A 21906-nucleotide genomic window follows, 5' to 3' on the forward strand; every position below is an offset into this window, starting at 1 on the left:
AAATGCAGAACTTCCAGTGATTTGAGAATTATATGTTTAGAGTCTTTTTTTCTTGCACTTCAATTTTTCAAATCTTCATCAGCTGAGAAAAAAGCCCAAACTATCTGTGGCTGAAAAATAATGTTCCCCATTAAAAAAAAAAAAAAAAAAAAATCAGTAAATCTTCCCATTTTTAGATACAGTGAACTACCAGTCCTTATACTACACAGGACTTACCAAAACCAGAGACATGGGTATGTTGTTGCTTCTATAAAGAAAGAAATAGGAGAAGCAATTGAGGGATAAACACACCTCCAACTGTCTTTCAGAGGTGCCAGTAGATATAAACAGGTGATGAATACACAGAGGCTGGCAACTAGAAGGCACTCATTTTTCACATTGAGTAAAAAAGATTCTAGAAGTGCCTTCTAATAGAAGCTATGAAGACAAAAGATCTGAAGGTTTTTCTGTGTGTGTGTGAGATATTTGGTAAGTTTATAAATGGTTTGAAGAATATGCCTGCCAGCTACTACATCTGAACAAGATTTACCCTTTTTATTCTATATTCCTGTGTTTAGACCAAGTATTTCAACAAACCTCTGCATTTCCAGAAGAAAGGTCAGTACTTAAAAGCAAGTAATCTGCTTCTCAATGGCTTTGATGACAACCAGTTTTCAAGTTTTACAATATGCTGTGCCCAATCATATACAGCCTTGCACATATGAGTTACAAGTGCAAGTTAAAAGCAATGGTAAAACTCTTCTAGAAGCATGACTTACTCTTTTTACAAAAAGCTCTCTCTTCTAGTAGTTTAGCTTAGGAAAATACAGCAATATTCCTCCTAGTTCTCCAACTCATTTATTAAAAATCTGACTAGGTAGGTTCCCTCATATTTTCCAACATTATTCCATCTGCCTTGACATTTCTCTTCTATGTATTATGTATTCTCTATAAGGGCAGTGCTGGATCTTTATCAGTTACAACAAACTTTAAAATATGACCTGACCAATTAAGCCATATATACAAAACACCTAAACAAAGAGATGTGAAATAAATATACTAACATTTCATAGGAAAAATAAACAACAAGATAATTTGTAAAGAAGGAATAAGCACATGCCTTGGGAAAGAAATACTTTGGTTTTTATTAACTGGTTTTTTTTATCCCAAAGGGAATACAATAATTAGAGAAACTTATCTTTAATTGAACAGCTTTGCATTTAACTTATTAGTAGAAATCCATTTTGTTATATAATCTAGGAAATTATACTTCAGACCCACCTGCATTTATAAAATTAAATATGCTTTCAATGAAAAATTGGTATTTTGGTACAACAGCTTTTCCCTAGAACAATATGAAACTCAGGACTTTAGTCCTCAAAATGAAGAATTGCTTTCTGACCCTAATCTTCTTTTTTGTCACAGATCTCCCCAAAAGGGCTAACACTAAAGGCTAACTCTCAATGGGGCTCAAATGTTCCATAGGCTACTTACAGACAAAGCACGTATTGTATATGAAATGTTATGGTTTGTTATTATTTCCTACATGAAAAAAAATCAGATTAAGAATTTGCCACCTGGATTAAATGCAGAAAACTACAGCCTTGTATTTCCCTCGTATCTCACCTAAATGCTCACCTAGGTTGTGACTACTGCAACACAGTTTTTTAGGCTCACGACCTGGCAGTTTGCAAGCTGCCACTTTCAGCACTCACCCATGGTTTTTCTTCTCCCATCATCTTCATTTTAAATTCAAATTAACAGGTAAAAGGCTACAATTCTTCTCATGAACAAAGCGCTGTCAACCATTCATCTGCAAATTTGCGATCTAACCAATTGTTTTTTTATTTTGTCACACAAATGTAGGAAGTTTAAAAACAATTTGATTCATTGATGTCAAAGTTGCATCTATATGTGCATACACATGCACACACCACAAATAGACACACACCCACTTCTGCAGGTGAGCAGCAGTTCTACAATCTGCATGTGCAGAATTGCAATCCTGTTCACTTCTAACTGCAGCAACTTCTGGCACTGCTCTCCTAGGTAGGCAAAAGTCACTTCTTAATTGCAATCCTCTCTCCCTTCTCCTTTTTAGCAATTCAGCTCATTTGTATGAACTGTGCTTAGTACAAAAGCCTTTCCTTAGAACAAAATTTTACTTCTTTCAAGTTCTTTTCAATACTTCAACATAATTTTAAGAATTATTTAGCTCCAAAGGTTTTCTGGTGGTCATTAAATGAGTGAAAAGTACATATGAAAAAACAATCTTTCACATCTCAGTTGAGTTTATTGTAGCAAAATTCATTATTTCTTTGGGAAATTATGTAACTTAAAAATATAACATAGAAAAGCCCAGAGAGGGAAGTCTTCCAGAACTGGTAGTCTAGGACAGCTGCCAGCAAACATACAGATGTAAAAAAGTTAAATTGAGCAGTGGGATTTGAGGAGGCAGTGTAGTGAAGGACAACTGAGCAGCATGTAATGCTGGCTCAGTGACTGCTTTTCCCAACATCACAGAACTTTCCTAAGCTGGATAAAACACTAGGAAATTCCCTCTTTCTGGTAGTCATCTTTCTTAACTCAGATCTTATCCTGATAGGTAAATTGCAGAGACACAATCAAACACAAATTAGGTAGATGGCCACTCTTAGCACAGACATTATCATAGTATTGAAAATCTTGAAAGGAGTTAAGATATTGTTCAGTGAGAGGGATGAAGGTACCAAAGCCCTTTAGCAGGCAAGGAGAAAGAAGTCTCACATAGTGCTTAACATGAAAAAGACAAACATATATCAAGAATACGTTCATCTGCTTTGTTTTGTACTGATCACTGTACTGCAACTGAGGAAATTCTGCTACCTGTGTCTCCCTGTACTGTGGCTTCTGATTAAAGCTACAACATGAACATGCACCTGAAACAGGATGTGCCACTGCCTGAGAGGTGATGGCTTGAGAAACAAAGGTACCACATTTTAAAACAAAGGTACCACATTTTAAAACAAAGGCCAACATTTAAAAAAAAAAATAAGAAAACTTGACTGAAACTGAATTTATTCATGACATTGAAGTGTATAGGACACTTTGGAAACCCAGGGTAAAGGAGCAAGAGATTCCAGAAATATATATATAAGGCAGCATGTTGCACTTTAAAGACAAGACAACAGGTATTTAAAGCAAGAAAATACACTCCCAAGGAAATGAAAATTAAATGAGCAAAAAGAGTTCTCACCATCAAAAATGGGGAACAAAATATTGTAGCTCCTATAAGTGAAATGCTAAACAAGTACTAGATTGGCTAAGGACCCACTATCACAGTTTCCACAACTTCCATCAACTTCCCCATCTTTGGTGGGCTGGAACAAAAGTGAATACCACCAGAGAGGAGATATTAATCCTCTGGCCTCACAGCAAAGGCTGTGCTCTTAATGCCATTACCCAGCCATGCCTCTACAAGAACAACTAATTTATTGCTTCCTGAGTTCTCTTTTTTAATTTTTTTTTTTCCATTTTCAACCTCCTTAGAAAGAATGTAGTTTTAACATGTACAAAAACAAGAAAACAAAAAAAAGCTCCACCATTTTAAAAAGGCATAGCATAAACTTAATAGTAGATAAGGGGTAAAAATGAAACTCTAAGAAACATGTAGGTATTAAAAAAGTGTAAACAAACCTACTACTCTATTCATATCAACTTTTATTCTCTTCACCTTTCCCTGCTTTCTCCTATTTGTACCTTCCTAACTGCACTGAATTATTCCCCCCAGTGAGAAAAACTTTAAGGACAACTAAATACTGAAAAATAACCTTCATCTGAATAATTTTTATTCAATTGTATTCTGCTCCCCTTTACCCTTCATAATCCTTTGATTGCAAATGGAAATACTCATTGTGCTTTTTTACAATTTTTATATTGGCAATCACTGAGTAAGTCCAATGAGTTACTGACTTTTCCTCCAAAAACAACATTAAACATGAAATTGCCATGCCAGAGATAACAAAACAGACTGCATCTGCTTCATTTTCAAATGTCAAATGACATACCATAAATAGGACTGTGAAAGGAATAAAAATACCCTGGGACATGGATTTAGCTGTTGGTTTGTAAGACAAAGTCCAAAATGTATTGTGCTTTAGAATATATTGGAAATAGTATTTAGCCTAAAAATCGATTCTTCAATTTTCATGATCTGTTCAGAAAGCATAAATAATATTACATTTGTGATGTGCACACTTGTTGCTAGCTGAGCATGTATACAGAGAATATGTCCAAGTGGAAGGTAAAAACAATGTACATATGAAAAGAATTCTCTCTCATAATTGTTTACATTTGTTGAAAACCACTTAAAGCATAACTTAATGACCCTCAACACTGCAGGAAACAAACTTGGAGATATTCATAGGAAGCTTGAGTATTACAGGACAGCCCATAACACAGCATCTGGGTTAGTGCCATATTCAGTCCTTATGGGTTCTGATGAAATTCAGTGGAGGCTGCCCAAGTGGGAATTTAACACAGCTATGTAGTTCTCCTGTTGAAACAATTTTTAGTGGTAGAAAGAACATCAACTTTATACCTTATGTTGTGTGCATATTCTAGGTGAAAAATGCACTTACTGGGAAATGAATGAAGGTCACCAAATTTCCTGTGACTTGAAATGCCAGCTGGAAGCTAAACTTGCAGTAGAAACATGTAATTTTTTTACTCAACAAAGGTTTTTTTTGTAAACTCTTCACACACGTAAGACTCAAGCTGCATTAAAATACAGGCTTCTGCTTAAAGCTCAGTTTCATAGCCATCCTAAATTTGGCTTACTAGGATAGTTTCTAACATCATTCCTTAAATTCCTGTAAAGACCTCTCCCACTCACAGCAGCAGCTTCTGCTTCAAACTTCAACAAGGTCTCTTTCTTTGCACGTTAGATTTATAAATATAGACTTTACTTGGCAAAATGAAAAAACTTGAAAAACACATAACAACAGGGAATGGATTAAGTTTTCTGAAAATACTGTATATTGCCTTGCTTCTCTCTCTTCTCCTCAAATTCAGTAAAAAATTAAAGCTCTAGTAGCTGTACTGCTGCAACACATTTACAATGGAAATTTCTCAAACTCCTCATCTGAGTTTCAAGGATGACTACTTCCTAAATTTACAGAACACAGTCAATAGTTTGTTTTTCTGAATCACAACATATCCATTAGAATAATATACTCAAGACTTTTCATGTTAATTCTTCATTTATTTGCAGAGGTGCTATTAAATAAAATAACTTTGCAAAGGTATTTGTTTTCTAGTGTATAAGAAAAGTACTTCAATTAATCCAGCCTGAATACATACACAAATATTGGAAATGGCTAGATTCAAGACATCCCTTATTTAAATCTGATTCTAGACAGTTTTACAACAAGAGGAAGAACCCAATGGCAGTTTCTGGCAAGTCATACACATGGGGTAATGGGATGTAAACTCCTTTCCCTGATACTGTCTTGAAGAGATACCTCTCAAACACAGGCAGAGGAGGAAGGCTGGAGAATTACCACCAATCAATTTCTCTTATCTTCCTGTTCAGACTCCCTGTTTTTGTCACAGTATCATTCTTACTCTGTTTTCTACAACAATTACATAGCATAATACCCACAGGGTTTTATGTCTGTCATACCACGGTGCTGTGATTTTGTTGCTGCTTTCAAGTGGAACACTGTCTGCTGCTATTGTTCAATGTTTCAGTACACATTTCATAGAGTAGAGATGATTGTAAACAAACCATAAATAAAGGGCCTGTGCTAATCAAAGTAAGGGTGAGAATTATTTCTGACACATTTGCCAGTGTGTTTCATTCTATAACAAGTAACAAATCCAGAAAGTACCTATAAAGACTGATATCAGCTACATTATTATTTTGTCATTAGTATCAGGATGACTGTCAACTACTGGCCATTTGGGTCTTCATTACTCCCTTTACTATTTCCCAAATATATTTTTGAGTAACAATCCCATACAGTTGAATTTCAAACTAGTGGGAATGTATCTTTCTTTTAACCAATACTGAGAGCTATCGGTACAATTTCAAAAATTAAATTGTGAAAAAATAACTACTGAGTTATTGGCAAATGAAACCAACTCAGAAATACATGCAAAGATTTTATTGCCCATTTTGAAAATGTTTGCTTTTGAATTGTGCCAAATTTCTAAATTTGCAGATGAATATGATCAAATTTTATTAAGCTGTGACCAGACTTTGGTACATGTCCCAACTGAATTCTAGTTAATGAGTGAAAGATTCATATTAAAAAGTCAAAGTGGCACAGTAAGGAGAAAGATCCATTTTCATGAAGTCTGCTAATGCTCTGCTCTGGACAGTTTTATGTCAAATTATCCCAACTGAATACTTGTTGGAACTGTGGTCTTCAACAGAAAATGTTTCTCTCATCACTTTGCTTTTTCTGAAATTTCTGAGAAAGGTAAGGCAAACTAAAACAAGAGGGCAGTAACATAAGTTCTGAAGCTTTTAAAATCTATTTCAGAGTCATATTGCTCACAGATGAGAGCATAATTTGCCTTTGAATACTTTATTTTGAGCACATTGCTGAAGACTTGTGGTTTTATCCATCTTATTCTGTTTGCTTGGGGGTTGATATTTGAAATTATATGATTATGCATACATTGCTATTAATTTAAGAGGGTATTTCTAGCAGTTAAGAGCCTTTAAAAGCAAACTGTAAATGAACAAAGTGAAAAGTCACAAGCATTCAAATTTCTAAAATCTTTCTTAAAACTTATACAGTTTTGTGAAGTGTCGTTCACGAATCTTAACTTTTTGGTTGCCAAATCTACAATCAGCAGCAGCCACACAAAACCTGGCAGTAATGGCTGCTAGAATGTTGTCAGGAAAGTCATGTCCAGTGTTCAGCCACTTTCCATCCCAAAATGCAGTGATCCAGATGGGGTAAAGAGGCAGAGCAGATACCCCTGACCTAACAGCTCTGACTGTGTAAGCATCCAATGATCTGCTGAGTGTTACAGCAGCCAGGATGGCATTCTTGGGTGGATATTCTCTCCCAAGACTGATGGTAATAACTTGCTCATCTCTGAGCCTTGCTAACTACAATAAAAGGCACAGGTAGCTTTCCTTTTTTTTATTTTTTATTTTTTATTTTTTATTTTTTTAAATTTTTTAAATGAAATTTCAAAGGATGGCTTTTGCAAAGTTCATTTTTCTTCCCAAACCTAATATTCTGCAATACCTCTTCAATAAGAGTTTTCTATACAGAAAAATTGCAGGATTAGGAAAAAATCAAGAGTTTTCAACTACAATGTTTTCTAACAGCAATATTTTTAGTTATGTCGAAGCAGAACTATTTGGAGTACTAGCTGTAAGAATACAATTTCAGTGGAATTTGGAATATAATAATAATTATTTGAAAAAAAAATTATCAGAAATTTTTATACTGCTGTAAATATTCATGCCTACTTAATGAAAGGAAGTCTAATACAGAAAATACAAAATTTCTTGATTCCATTTTTTTTCCATCTCAAATTGAGGTTGGGTGCCTCCATAGAACAAATAAGGCCATGAAAAGATAAAATTAATAGCAATAAATTGCCAAATTTTATTTAGTCAAGAAGTGGATGACATATTTTCTCTGCTGAAAAATAAAATAAATATTTAAACAACATTTTTCAAGTTAAATGATACAATACTTTTCAACTTTCTGGATCCAGAGACTCAGATGATGAGCCATATTTGGAGATGTCTTCTTATGAGAAAATTAAGTCTGGTAAATTATATGATACATTAAAGAATACTGGGGAAAATAATACTTCTGGATTTCCTCCATGATGATTTCTGTGTCTTAAATCACATCTCAAATACTTAATAAACGTGTTAAATATTATTCAGTGTTGTAAAAGTCATTACTGGATAATTTTTTTTTTTTCTGCTGGAGAGTTGTCGTTGTGCTCTTACATGAAAATGAACATTTCTTGCTGGCAATTCTGATGTGTAAAATTTTTTCACAGTATTAAAACATACATGGTTTCCATATATTTTATTGTAAAAAGCTATTTTTCCCCTTCTGAAAAAATCTCAGTACTTGTAATCCCAAACCATGACTTGTGATCGACCCCCATAATAAAATAATATAATTTATACATCATTAAAATTCATCCCATGAGACCTACCTTTTCTGCTAATAGTTCTCTGATCTTGCTTGCCTGGAGACGAAATTTCATTAACTGTGACTCCAAAGTTAAACATCTTTCCTTCCAGTTTACAGTACCTTCTGGCTCTGAAAGTTCAGCCATATTTATGCTGGAAAAAGAAGGGGGAAAAAATCTCCATGTCAAATTCAGTCTGCATTTAATGTCTGACTTTATTTTAATATGCATACTAACCTATTTTATATAAATCTCAGGAATGCCCCCAAATTTTGCACAAGTACAGTTTCATAAAACATGGTAGAAGTATTTTAAGTTTTCTGAGGCCCTTGTCATAACTATCAAGTTCTGAAATCTGTGTTGATAATATTTAGGTTTATGGTATTTTAATTTCTTCAATTATCCTATGGCTGCAGTTATTTTTCCTTGATAAGCAGAAACACATCTCACATTTTAATCTTCAGTTACTGCATTTATCCCTTCTTACTCAGGAGTGTCTTGTAGGGAACTGAGTTTTTGCTTAGCAAATGTTTTATATAGATGTAACTGCTTGTGAGTTAGTAGCATATTTGGATTTATGCAAGTTTAATGTTTGGCAGACTACACATTTAAAAGTCCTTTAAAATTCTGCTTAATCAAATTGCCTTTAAAATTCAATACCCTTAATAAGATAGAAGTTTCTGATTCCAAATGTAAAGGTGGATGAGCAAATGGTCTCTGATGGACCCACCACATGAAAAACAATCTTTTTGCATTAGCTGTTGCAGATCTCAGGACATTCAGGCATGTTGCAGTCTCAACTCTGTGCTTTTATCCACATTTAACTGCTCATGCCTTCTGGAAATCAGCCTCAGTGCCCTTCTGGACAAGCATTTCTGGAAAAATTATTCAGGATGAGAGCTGGCTCATCATGGTTTGAGTCTGAGATGCCAAGAAAATCATCTGTGTGTAAGCAGAAGGACTGGGCTCTGTTGTATTCCAAGTATTTGTAGACAGTTTAATAGAGTAAGTGGATGGCTGAATGTAACCATTCAGTCCAAAATTCCCTTGCTAAGTAAAGGCCTGGCCTTTGCAAGGCTCTGGACACTTAGGTTTGGCTTTGAAAATAAAGCCTGAATAGCTCCTAAGTATCCAATTTATCTCAAAAATAATAAACATGTAAAATAAAACATTCAGTGGAAGGCCACTGGAAAGAAAGAAGTACAAGTCATAATGTTATATTGCATGTTTGCCACTTCAGCAGTGGGACATGGATGAGGAAAGGCAAGTAGCCACTGTTTTCAGTATGATGAAGGAGGCTGATACAGAAAGATTAAGGCTAATACAGATCTCCACACTGCAAGTCCTGGCACAGATGGATGAGTGAGTGACACCACTGAGAGCCCTCCTCCCATGACTATGCCAGGCCTCCAGAAGCCCAGCTTCAAGCACTTCCCTTCCTCCCTGCATTGGAAGAGGCAGTCCCACATGAAACCCCTCAGGTGGAGACCAAACACCTATGAATTTATCTTGTCTGTTGTTTTTGACAACAGGAAGAAAAAAGGAAAAGCACCACAAGACAGATCAAAGTCATGAACCAGATTCCAAGAAGTCCTTAATTTTTCTTTGCTACAGTAGTATTTTCTATTTCTCTTCTAAATTCCCATGTCTCATGTGACTCTCAAATTCATTTTAACTAAACAGGTGAAAAACCCTGGCTCAAAACCTTCTTTCCTTTCTCATACCCTAAACTCCTTGTTTCTTTCATTCCATAATTTAGAAGGAAAACTAGGAAAGAAAAACTGGTTTGTAACTTTTTTCCACAATCACTTGTCTGAAGATAACTGCTCCATTTTTCACTCTTTCTTCCTTTGGTCCTGCAGGATTCAAGCTGCTAAACCAGAGATTACAACTATCCCTTTTCAGGAATCTCCCACTCCAGATGCCCTAAGGAATCACTAGGATTTAAGTACATTATTAAAATAGTTTCCTACGCTGATCCTACAACACCCTCATTCTAAAGACAAGTAATTCAACTGCAGTCCTCCTAGGTGACCAAGACACCTGTGGTGTTTTTTGCCATTCTCCTTTTAAGCTTAGCAGAAAAATCCCTGGACTGTCAGGGAAGCAAACTGCTCACTGTTGTCCTGTTCCTAATCCATGATTGTCTCTGCTTGTCCAGAATCCCCCTGTTCAAGGTGGGGAAGGCACCCATTATTTTGGAGGGAAGAAGTAGTTTCCGCTGCTGCAGATTTATCTGGATTATGGTCTCCCAAGTAATGAGGAGTGGCAACATGTTATTAGACTATTTAGGATATTTTAGGTTTTTCCTTTTTAGCTAATTGCAGCTACATAAAACAGAAATGGATGAGGCCAACATCTGGTTAACAGTGGGATATTTCAGTGCTTGTGGCAGTGAAAAAACAAATGGGTCAAGTAATGAAAGAATTTTTGCTTTTCGATAGGGTGCAATATTACAGGGTGGAGTTAAAAATGTTTGTCTTTCAACAGACAAAACATCTGAGTAGATGGATTTCTGGCAGTGAACAGTGTGTCCAGCCAAGTAGTTTCCCAATGTCCAAACTCATTAATATTCCACTGCATAAGCATTATGGATAAAAAGATTGAAAGTAACTCTTTTTATTGCGGGTTCTTTGCTAGAGATTGTAATAATTTACTTTGTATTTTCCAACAAGCTAATGGGTTCTGGAAATATTTACAGGCACATAACACACTGTTTACACTTGCAGAGTAAATGATCTTACTTAGAATCAATGACTTCCTGTTTCTTGTCTGATTCCCCAAGGGAGGATAAAAATGAGTTCATCTTCTCTTGGCTTAATAGAGTACTCTGAATCAGCACTCAAACCTACAGAGAGTCCGCCCCTTCTTCCTGCTCCAGTTCCCACCGCAAAGCCCTCCGTTTCCCCCGAGTTTTAAAAAGTTAAATCTTTTGAAAAGTAAACTAAAAAAGCACACATTAAAACCTTAAGTTCTAATTATGTCATCAAAAATTAATTGAGACAAGTTTGACAAGTCTGGAAAGATTAAATTTGTCTTTTTCATTTTTTAAGTTTATAAACCTCTTTCTAGGCTTCAAGAAGTCAGAATGTCACATTCCCCCCAAAGGGGTTGATATAATTTCCTTTTTTTGCCGTCTGCTTGGAAATTATCAAAATATATTTCAGGGGGGAGGGAACAATGTTCTACCTTTTTGAAGCGTGTTAAAAAAAAATGTACATACTCCTTATCACATTGTCAGTGTTTTCCTCTGTTTTTAACAAAATGCAGTGTTTAACTACACGCTTTTTATTCTTTCCGTATGTTCTGGATGTCCTTTCTGATGGAGAAAGTTTGGAAAGTTCTTCTGTTTCAACAGGAGTGGGTTTGTGCAGTACATAGTGGATTCCCTTCACCATCCTGAAATATTTAGTGGCCTCAATGCATTTGGACCATACCTCTTGAATTTCAAGTCCATTTCTTCCATCCTTTCACCCAAACTCAGCACTTACAAATATTTTTGGTGCCATAAAGATTGGACTGGAGAAGGGAAATGATGAGACACAAAGTGGACCTGTGTAGGAATCAAGGAAGTCATTCTCAGGTTTGTTGCTGGCCAAGGCCCTTACTCACCTCCAAACACTGGTAACTTTATTTTCCATTTGACTCATTTTGCATAATTCTATGCTCAAACAAACTGTTGCCTGCACTATTTAAAACTCCCTTCAAAATCTGAGGTAGGAATGCTTTTTCTGCTGCTTCCTAGGTACTGATGAGGTTGTTCCCGTGAAGTGACGCAGTCAGGCAGTGCTTGCCCACTCCAGCCCCGGGCGCAGACCCCCACAAACCCCGATTTCAGGGGCCAGGCTGCCGCCTCCCAGCCCATTGCCGCCTGCTCGGCTTCCCAGTGTCAAATGCGTGCAGCAAACAAGATTAAAGCGCACAAGATCATTTTATGTTCTTTTCCTGATGACAGTAATTTTTAAGTCGCAGTGTGACGCCACACTACGTCCCGATTTAATTTCTTGAAATTCTGAAAGCTAGCCGTGCAGATATCTGAAAAGTATCGTAGTTTTGCACGTTTGTTTGGGAGTCGTGTTCCTCTCGCTCCTCTATATTTGGGAGGACGGTAGGGATGCGGCAGCGGCAATGCCAACGGGACGAGAGGAGCCGGGACCTTACGGGACCTCGCGGGACCTCAGGCACGCCAGTCCCCCGCCGTGGGGACACCGCCTGGGGACAACCCGGAGTCCTGCCGTGACCCGACACCCCGCGGAGATCCGACCCAGCATCACCCTCCGCCCCCCGCCGCCCGCGGGTGTCACCCGGGGGCACCGCGCCGCTGCCCCGCCGCCGGCACCGCCGCCCCGCCGGGCAGGGCCGGGGCCGGCCCGGGCGCGACCCCGCTCGCCAAGGGAGGGAAGGGGGCAAGGAAAGGGAGGTCAGACCTGGCCGGCCGTGGCTCGCCGCGCCGGGCGCCGTCCGGGCTGTGGGCGCTGCCCGCGCCCCTCGGCGCCCGCCCCACCATCCCCGCGGCGAGCGGCGCGGCCGCCTGAGCGACGGCCGAGGCGGCCACTGAGCAGCGGGGCCGCCCCCGGCGGGGCGCCCGGGCGGGGCTTGCGCGGCTCCGCGGCCCCGCAGCCGGCGGGAGGAGCGGCCGCGGCCGGGGCCCTTCCCGGGCTGGCCCGCAGCCGGGGCCCTTCCCGGGCTGGCCCGCAGCCGGGATGCGCTCCCGGAGCCGCCGCCTCCCCCGCGTGCCCCGGCCCCGACGGCGTCCCGGGGAGCGGGCGGTGGGACCGGGCTGGAGGGCTTCGAGGGCAAGGCAAGCGGAGGGGTCCCAGGAAGAGACGGCCTGCCCATACCCCTTTCCCGTCGCCGTTTTTAAAGTTCCTTTGTGAATTAGGAAGTTTTCCTCTTAGTTTCGAAGACGATGCTAGGAAGAAGCATCCGCTTGCTCTGCAGTTCCTTGACTCCAACATTGGAGCTTACTGAAATGTAAATTACACGTCTTGTGATTTGGTCATTTGTCAAGTGCATACCCGTGCGGTCCCCGGGGCAATGCTGGGGATATTACGGTTTAAATGGGTCTCTCTGAGCTGCCCTATCCATAGGTAACAACCCATTTTGTATTTGAGTTCCAGCCGGGATAAAGCAGCAGGTGCATCTGCTGCTGAGTCGTGCTGGCAGCAGGTTCTTGGTCCTCTCCGGCTGAAAAGCGCTGAGTACATGTCAGGTAACCAGCGGTCTCTGTCTCTTCTAGAAGACTGACTGAAGTATTACAATGTATCTGGAAGCAGTAACTCGTGTGTTGCCTGGCACGTAGAGGAATCTTCCTCATACACGTTCATTTGGACTCGGATTTAAAGATTCTGTTTTGTTTGCATTATGATTTATGGAGGCAAAATATTTCAGAGACTCTTCTGGTGCATGAACAAACCACACTGCACCATTGCTCTGGGGGTTATTTATAATGTAGGTGTGCAGAGTAAACTGCTTGTTCACATCTGTGAGTCATTTAAAGTACAGTTTTTTTCTTTTGGAAAAGAAAAATAAAACCCAGGTCTTAGAAGCTCAAATATTCCCCATCTGGTTATACACACAATTTCATTTTTTCCTATTCACTTCAGTACAGGCTCCAATTTTCCACCCACTTGCAGTGACCTTAGAGTATCCAAACAACTTCACTGAAACAGTTTCATTTGCTGTTACTTTCCTAAGTGCTTCATGTATATTTTAAACACTGGTCGCTGAAAAGAGTGTTAAAACCACGCTTGGTTTTTAGCGAGGAGTGCACTGTGTTCCACCCGATGCCTCCTGTATCTATAGAGTGTTCACTGCATTAAAAAACACGAGGTGAAAAATACCTTTCTGTGGATTACAAGATTTAACCAGAAGAATCAAAATCATCACCTGGTTCCTAACGAGAGCTATACAAAATGATTTAGCATTTGCGTTCAATGAAAACTTTGTCCAGGTCGTTTGCTCGAATCGCGACACGCTCGCTCCCAAGCGTGCGGAGTTTGAATGCAGTGCTGGGGGAGCTGCGGGAGTGACGCGCTCGGACCGCAAGAGGGAGAGCATAGCCTGCTCGCTCCACGAGCCTTTCTTTCAGTTTGGCTGGTGGGTTCACGTTTTCACTGCCCTCAGAGTAATAAAAATGCTCTGCAGTGATGCAGCTCTCGATACTGATACAGAAAGATGCTTGAAAAAATATTCTGGAAGAAGGAATAGGGATATTTAGGATTTTCTCTCAACTGCCCTTAGCTGTGATGTAGAGGTGGCTAGACTCTGTGTTCCATTACTGAAGGGAATAGAATTACAAGTAGAACAACTGGGATGCATAGAACAAAATACAAAAATACAACTTTATTTTGTAAATAGAAAGCAAGGGGGAAAGCCATAAATCTTCCAGGCAAAGACATAGAAAACTATTGTACATGTAAGCACAGGTTCAGGAAGAGAGTTCTTCCTCCTTACTTTTGTTGCTGATGGAAGGTACATGCAAGCAGCAATAAACCTGCACACATTCCTGAAAATATGTGGAGAAATGGAAAACACTGACAGACATCGTACAAACAAACTGCAAGGTATTTGCACTTTGGAGTGATCATTTGTTAGCTGGCTCCCTGCAGAAGTGAACCAAAGTCAGAACATTAATTTAAACATTAGCATCTGCATGGGCTGAAGATGTTGCAGACTTTTTACTGTCTGTAATTTACTTAATGCAAGAAACTAAGTTCTAAGTTCCTGGTTGTCTTGTTAAACACTAACCTCCTTTGGTAAAAAGTATTATGAATATAGTATTGCAAAACATCTACTCTGGTGTGTGAAAGTTAATCCAAAAAATGCCACTAGTTTCATTCCAGAGACGATCAAGTTGTCATCACATCTGCAACTAGAATGTAAAATTTTGGGTTTACAAGAATTTTCTGCGTACGTAGAATGTCATTCTGACATCCTGGACCAGGACCTTACCCCTTCATGAAAAAAGGACCTTTTTCTGGTCTTTTCTTACATAGATAAATATTGAAACCATTCAAGTTTAGGTATTTAAGATTGGTATGTGTGTCTACAGTTGGACATATATGCAAGGAAACATCTTGTGATTCTAAAATCTTAGATCATACAGTGTCTTCCGTCAGTTAATTTTTGTGTGGACTCCTTGAAAGGATGACATATATATTTGAGACTTGCAATAGAGAAAAATGTTCCCATTTTTTACACTAATTGCAATTACAAAACTGTGATATAAATAAATTGATCATTTTCAGGCAACAGTCAAATTAATATAAAAGTATCTTTCTTGACAGAAAATTTTAAGGTAGCATTTAAGTGTAGGAGAGGAAGGGAGAAAGACCATTTCCTGTTCTATTATTATTATTATGAGATGGCTTTTTTTTATTATTATTATGAGTGTTGCTTTTTTAAGGCTATGACTTGTCTTTCAGTGACAGAGAAGTGGCATTTTATCTACATAACCTCTAGTATTTGTGCCTTGGTACCTTTGGATGGAAGAATCTGGAGTTACTTCAGTTACTAATAAAGGCTTTTTTTACTTAGGAAAACTACAGTTTATGAGAAGATCCATGGCTTCCCTTTTAAAGCTCAACCTCTTTTTAATTATCTGGCGCCACAGAGTGGTAAAATTCTATATTGCTCCAAATATTTAATTTTTGAGAGTTTTCAAGTGATGATATAATCATCTCCATCTGAAAGAAACATAAAATATAAAATATTCTATTTACTGGCACATATATAGCTCAAGAGGGCTAGAATGTACAGCTTAAACATTAAAGTTTCTGTGTGTGGGTTAGATTATTTCTTTTGAGGAGAATTGTCAGTGGCGGATGTTGATTTGTTAGAACTGCAAAGTTTGTGAGCATAAACCCAGTGCTTAGGAAAAAAGCCTTCTGATAAATTGCAGAAATATGTTGAGACATCCTAGTAAAAAATAGCTGTACCTGGTCAGCCAGTACAGTACCCACTCACTTGATTGTTGTCTTCAGACAAGTGCCCAGGGAAGTGTCATTACTCCAGAATACTGTCACAGTCAATAGAGGTTCAGGGACTTTGTGAGCCAGAGGTTTTATAATTTTAAACTCTTTTCTTGGGTTTTTTTTGGTTGTTTTTTTTTTTTTTTTCTCTTGTGATTCAGTCCAGTTGCTTTTGAACAAACATAATTTTCAAGATCCAAAATGTCCTAAAATGATGATCTCCATGGTATAAATAATTCATTTGTTTTTAGACGTCACCTGCTTGTTTCCCTTGATGCCCCTAATTTTTTGCAGAGACGATGAAAAATGTTCTTAGAAATTTCTGTCATATTCCATTGTCTTTTTCCGAGTAAAGTTACAAATTTACTTTAAGGGTTGCACAGCGAGATACCCCTCACTACCTATGGCCATCTCTCATATCCTACCTCACACCTGTGGCAGTCCTACCACATTTTGCACGCAGTGTTTGAGGTGTAGGTGTATTTATGTGGCAACATAGTGATGCTTTCTTGCTTGATTTTTATTCTCTCCATAGCAATTCCTAATGCTATGAGGCTTTGTTGGTCTCTGGCAAGATTTGTGGCCCCCAGCAGAGCACAGCACAGCCACAACGTCAGAAATTCAAAGGTCTGTTGCTCCTTACCAGCAGATCAGGTACTATGAAAACAGTGTGACTTACCTTTTTAAGGTAGCTAAGCCTCATAACCCCTGCCTGGTGAGCACTGGTGTGAGAACTAGTTCTGAGTAAGGTATTTTGAGTACTGGAAACTTGGTCCTCTTAGAGAACAGAGCAATTGACGTGTGTGGGTGTTGCATGTTATCATTTCATTACTCTAGATGCCTCTTTGCTTTCATTGCACTAGGAAATGTGGATTCTTCAGGTGTTACCTGACAGCTCCCTGGCACTGATGTTTCCCCTTATTGGAAAACTTGGGGAAAGCAAAGCTCTTTTGGAAAGGCAAAAGTTACTGGAAATAATGTTACAGAAAATGAGCTGGAATACATAGAGCTGGAACTTTGGAAAGGTTTCCTGAACCTGGCCAGTCTGTAGAAAGAGAGTCACAGTGAATGTAAAATATGTAGGTACTGAACTGGGCTGAAGAAGCTGGAGACTTTGCTTGCACTAAGTGAGGATGAGGATAATTGATTTGTCTGGAAGGTTAAATCACTTAAGAGCATCCAATCTCTCTTTGAGCTGAAGATAATACAGCATTTAAAGTAGGTCGCTGGGACAGGTAGTGCCAAATAACTGTGTCAGTTTCCTTGAAATGGCTGACCACAAAGCAGCGAAAAACTCAAATTACTTTCTTTATATGTCTGTATGTGGTTAAACCTTTTCTCAATTCCTTTGGCCATTACCATGTCAGAAGTCAGAAGGCACTGTGAACCTTTGGTGCTAAAGAGGGATCCGAAATTTGTTGAAAGTCCTGAGCAGACCCTAATGGCCTCTGGCTGCTTTAGATTGTTAAGAAAATCACTGTTGGGTGAAAGTCAATTGGCAAGGAATGAGTTTGGTTATATTTTCCACTTTTTCCTTACCTAAACATTGCTGCTCTTAAATCTTAATGGAAGCAGGACTGCTGTGTTGAACTGCCCTTTTACAGTAGTCACTTTTGCAATAACCATTTTCACACTGAGTGAAAAAGTTGTATCTTTGCTAGATAAAACTCAGACTCAGGAAAGTCTGTTCCCATTTGATAATCTATCACTTGCAAATTATGTACTTATTACATACATCACATTCACATGGGACCTGGGAGGATTGTGAAAGGCACAGAACATAGATGCTGAAAACTTAAAAAAGAAATCTTCTCTGGCTAAAAATCATAAAATTATAGAATGGTTTGGGTAGGAAGGGACCATCTTGTTCCACCCCCCTGCCATGGGCAGGGACATCTTCCACTAGACCAGCTTGCTCAGAGCCCCATCCAACCTCTCCTTGAACACTTCCAGAGATGAGGCAGCCACAGTTTCTCTGGGCAACCTGTTACAGTGCCTTTCCACCCTCACAGGAAAGAATTTCTTCTTAACATCGAATCTAAACCTATTCTCTTTTAGTTTGAATAATTTCCCCTTGTCCTGTCACTACATGCTCTTGCATAGTCTACCTCCATCTTTCTTGTAGGCTCCCTTCACATACTTGAAAATTTACTAATGTATAAATGCTTATATTAAAAAAAATTAGCTGGGTTTGGTTCATAATTTTGCAATTTTAGAAAATGTGGAAGTGATGACAAATTAGGGACTGTTGGAAAGGATCAAGAGATATGGTTATGAGGAAACAAATGGAGCACACTTTTCAAATTAAGTTTATTGGATTTTTGTGAAATATGTAGTCAAGCCTCCTTCTGCTCCTTAGATAAAGGGTTTGTAACTAGAGCAGCTTGATTTGTGTTGATGCAAAATAGCATTTGCTTCTTCTGGGTCTGAAATATAGTTGGAAGGAGGCTGACCAGCCACTGTATGCAGCAAGGGTGCCTGACAGATTAGGCTCCAAAAGACAGCATCCATTTAAATCTGCTGAGGACATTCAGGAACTGAGGAGGGAGAGTAACTACTCAGCAGAAACACAAGCTAAGGCCATCATGGGCTACATCGAAGTTACTACCAATTTTTTCCAAAGTTGAGAATACATTTAAAATAAGGAAAGATCGTTGTGTCTTACAAAGTCCAGTGACTCTGAAGTGAGTGCAGAGAAGGGCAGTGGACCTGGTGAAGGGTCTGGAGCACATATCCTATGAAAAGCCACTGAGGGAGACAAGGTTGTTTACCCAGGAGGAAAGGGAGACTCAAGGGCGACATTTTCAGCTTCTACAACTGCCTGAAAGGAGCGTGTAGGTGGGTGGGTGTCGGGCCCTTCTCCCAGGCAACTGAAGATAGGACAAGAGCACACAGCCTTAAGCTCTACCGGGGAAGTTTAGGCTTGTTTTAGGTAAAAATTGGCCCAGCTGAATTAAAAATAAAAAACAATTTTATTATAGTGAAAAGAAAAGGACAGTGCTGAGCCCAGGATAGGCGCTGGGTGGGTCACAGGTTTGACCGCTCCGGCAGAGGGTCTCCTATGCTACACTCCACCCTCCCAGTACAAGCGACTCTTAGGGGGATTATTTTGCTGGAGGCCGGGATTTCGAGCAGCATTTTCTTTCCATTCAAAGTCCCACATATTCATAAAGTCTCTTTTTTTTCTGTGTTGAGATAAATAATTCGGTGACCGGGAAGCCTGGGTTCTCCTGATGTACTTATGGGAATATGGTATTCAGATGTATCACCCTGGAGGGTTCCAGTGATTCCAATCTTGGGTCTTGCCGGGACGATCATTGCTCGGGAGCTCCTGGATCACTTTGAGAAATGACCCATCTCCGGAAGGACTACGTGTATTAACTTGTAAATGAGGTTTTATCGGGGGCCAGTTGTGATATATGTGAGACAACCCCCAGTGCCGACTTGTGCATTTTCTTAATAATATCAAATATTACATACGTATCACTCTACCGGCACGAATTATCTTTATTACATATAACAGATTTCTTCACAGAAAGGGAGATTAGACATTGGGATGGGCTGCTCAGGGAGGTGGTGGAGCCGCCATCCCTGGAGGTGTGCAAGGAAAGACTGGACGTGGCACTCGGCGTCGTGGGTCTATTTACACGGCGGCATTCGGTCACGGCTTGGACTCGATGACCTCAGAGGGATTTTCCAAACTGATCCGATTCCGTGACTCGGTGACTCGCGTGGGTTCGTGTTTTAGTTAGGACAAGTGTTTGCCACGGAAAGGCGGCAGCCCTGCGGCGCGGCCGCGCCGAGCGCTCCCGGCGTGAGGGAGGCAGGGCCGGGGCGGGCCGGGGCGGGGCGGGCCCGGGGCCGGGGCGGGGCGGGGCCGGGGCGGGCCGGGGCGGGCCGGGGCGGGCCGGGGCGGGCCGGGGCGGGCCGGGGCGGGCCGGGGCGGGCCGGGGCGGGCCGGGGCGGGGAGCGCCGCGGTTGGCGGCGGCCGGCACGTGGTGGGGCGGGCCGCGGGCTCCGGGAAGGGACGCGGCGCCGCGGGTGAGGTTCCGCTCGGGTAAGGGGCGGGCGGTGTTCCCCCGGTGTTTCCGTGCCTGCTGCTGTGGCGCTCCGTTTGCAGCCGCTTTCCCAGGCGGGCGCCGCCGTGCTCTGGGCCCGCGCTGCCGCCGAGGCGAGGGAGGCTCCGGACGGGTGCGGGAGGCGGCGCGGCCCGGCCCGGGGTCCGTGCGAGCGCTCGGTGCCGCCGCGGTGCGGGGCTGTTGGTGCGGGGCGGGCTCGGAGCACTGGCGGGCGGCGGGACCGGCGGCGGCCGCCCCTGAGGCCGGGCGGGCGGGCCCGGTGTGCTGTGAGCGCCCGGAGGCGCTGGGGCGGCCGCGCTGGGCCCCGCAGGTGCGGCGGGATGGGGAGAGGGATCCGAGAGCTTCCCGGAGTTGGTGAGGATGTACCGAGGAGGCGCAGCCCAGGTGTGGCCGGGCTCCATCCCGTGGTGCCCCGTAGCAGGACGGGGGCCGTGGGTGCAGAGTGAAACGCGCGGGGCTCTGAAGCCATCAGAAGCGCTCGCTGTGGAGTGAAGGCGGCCGAGCACCGGCTCAGCTGGGCCAGAGAGGCTGTGGAGTCTCCATCCTTGGAAACATACACAAGATACCTTGACATGGGCCTGGGGAACTGGCTTCAGGTGGCCCAGTTTTAGCAGGAGGTTGGTCCAAATGAGCTCCAAAAGCCCCTTCCGACCTCAGCTGTTCCATGATAAAGCGCTTTCGAGTCAGTGACACTGTAGCACATATTAAATAACTTTTGCCATTCAAAAAAGAACTTGCTATTTGTAACATGCATAATAGCAGAGCTGTTCGGTTTGCTGCACAGTTCGTACTTGACATTAATACAAGCTGAATGAGTTTTGAACAGCAACACTGAGCAAGGGAAGTTTTGTGCCATTAATTCCTTCCTTCTGTATGATGCTTCCAAATGGTGATCCAGGGTCATGCCACAGAGTATGGAAGGAGTGCGGTGAAAACTCCAGTGAGACAGTATGTCGTGCGTACAGCAATTCCCCTGTTCTATTACTTCCATTTTGCATTGTGAAGTTTGGGTGAATTCTGGATGAAATGCTGGAAATACCTGAAGTTGTTAAAATCAAAGAGAGCTATTTCCTTGAGAAAAATCGCAGATAGTGCAATAAACATTTCAAGACAGTAGGACAATTACTGTAGGAAATGTTTGTAATTATGTTTTTAAAACCACGTGACTTGTTGTTTTGATTTTTGGTTTTGTTTGTTATTTGTTTTTTTAAGCAAGCATTGCTAAATCAGCTAAAATGGTTTTAAAGAAGAAGAAGGAAATTCAGGTGGATGCATTCTTTCTTGATCATCATCAGCTTGAAAAACTTAAGAGTAAGTAGGGTATTTTTTTCTGAACTAATGTGTGATTTCTCTTCTAGTAGTTACTGAAATTGATCTGTTTTTTTGCTTGTTATGTTTTATTTCTAGTGGTTTTGTTTAGTGAGTTTTAGGTGTGTTTGCTCTGCTGTGGTTTGTTTTTATTTTGTAATAACAATGACTTCTTATCATGGCAGAGTCAAAAAAAACCCTTTAGAGCATTGTGGCTTTGATTTGAAAACTCTTTACTTTGTTTTATCTGAGGTAGGAAGGTAGTGGAAGGTCCTATTTGTATTCCTACTTGCAGGCCTGTAATTCAGTGATAGCCTGAATATGTGGGATAACCCTGAATTTCCAAGAATCATAGAATGACTGAGGTTGGAAGGGTTCTCTGGAAGTTGCTTTCCCAGTCTTTGTGT

General features: G+C 40.9%; 2 protein-coding genes across 3 annotated transcripts in view; one reads left to right on the forward strand and one right to left on the reverse strand.

Annotated features, from left to right (window-relative positions):
* The window catches only part of PLEKHH2 (pleckstrin homology, MyTH4 and FERM domain containing H2), a 54015-nt gene extending 41304 nt beyond the window's left edge, over positions 1-12711 (reverse strand). The window contains exons 1-3 of one of the 2 annotated variants that reach the window (XM_030269019.4): positions 12567-12695; positions 11577-11692; positions 8164-8293 (exon numbers count right to left, since the gene is read on the reverse strand). In XM_030269019.4, coding sequence (XP_030124879.4) covers positions 8164-8293; positions 11577-11605 — 159 coding nt within the window. In that variant the 5' untranslated portion in view covers positions 11606-11692; positions 12567-12695. Of the gene's footprint in view, positions 1-8163; positions 8294-11576; positions 11693-12566 lie in introns of both variants that reach the window. The other variant, XM_030269018.4, reaches the window with a different exon arrangement.
* Positions 12712-20068: 7357 nt separating this feature from the next.
* Positions 20069-21906, forward strand: part of THADA (THADA armadillo repeat containing) — a 506671-nt gene continuing 504833 nt past the window's right edge. The window contains exons 1-2 of the mRNA XM_030269014.4: positions 20069-20169; positions 21404-21502. Of these exons, the coding sequence (XP_030124874.4) occupies positions 21427-21502 (76 nt within the window). The 5' untranslated portion in view covers positions 20069-20169; positions 21404-21426. The remainder of the gene's footprint in view (positions 20170-21403; positions 21503-21906) is intronic.

Source organism: Taeniopygia guttata, chromosome 3 (genome assembly GCF_048771995.1).
Source record: "Taeniopygia guttata chromosome 3, bTaeGut7.mat, whole genome shotgun sequence".
Classification (NCBI taxonomy): Eukaryota; Metazoa; Chordata; class Aves; order Passeriformes; family Estrildidae; genus Taeniopygia; species Taeniopygia guttata.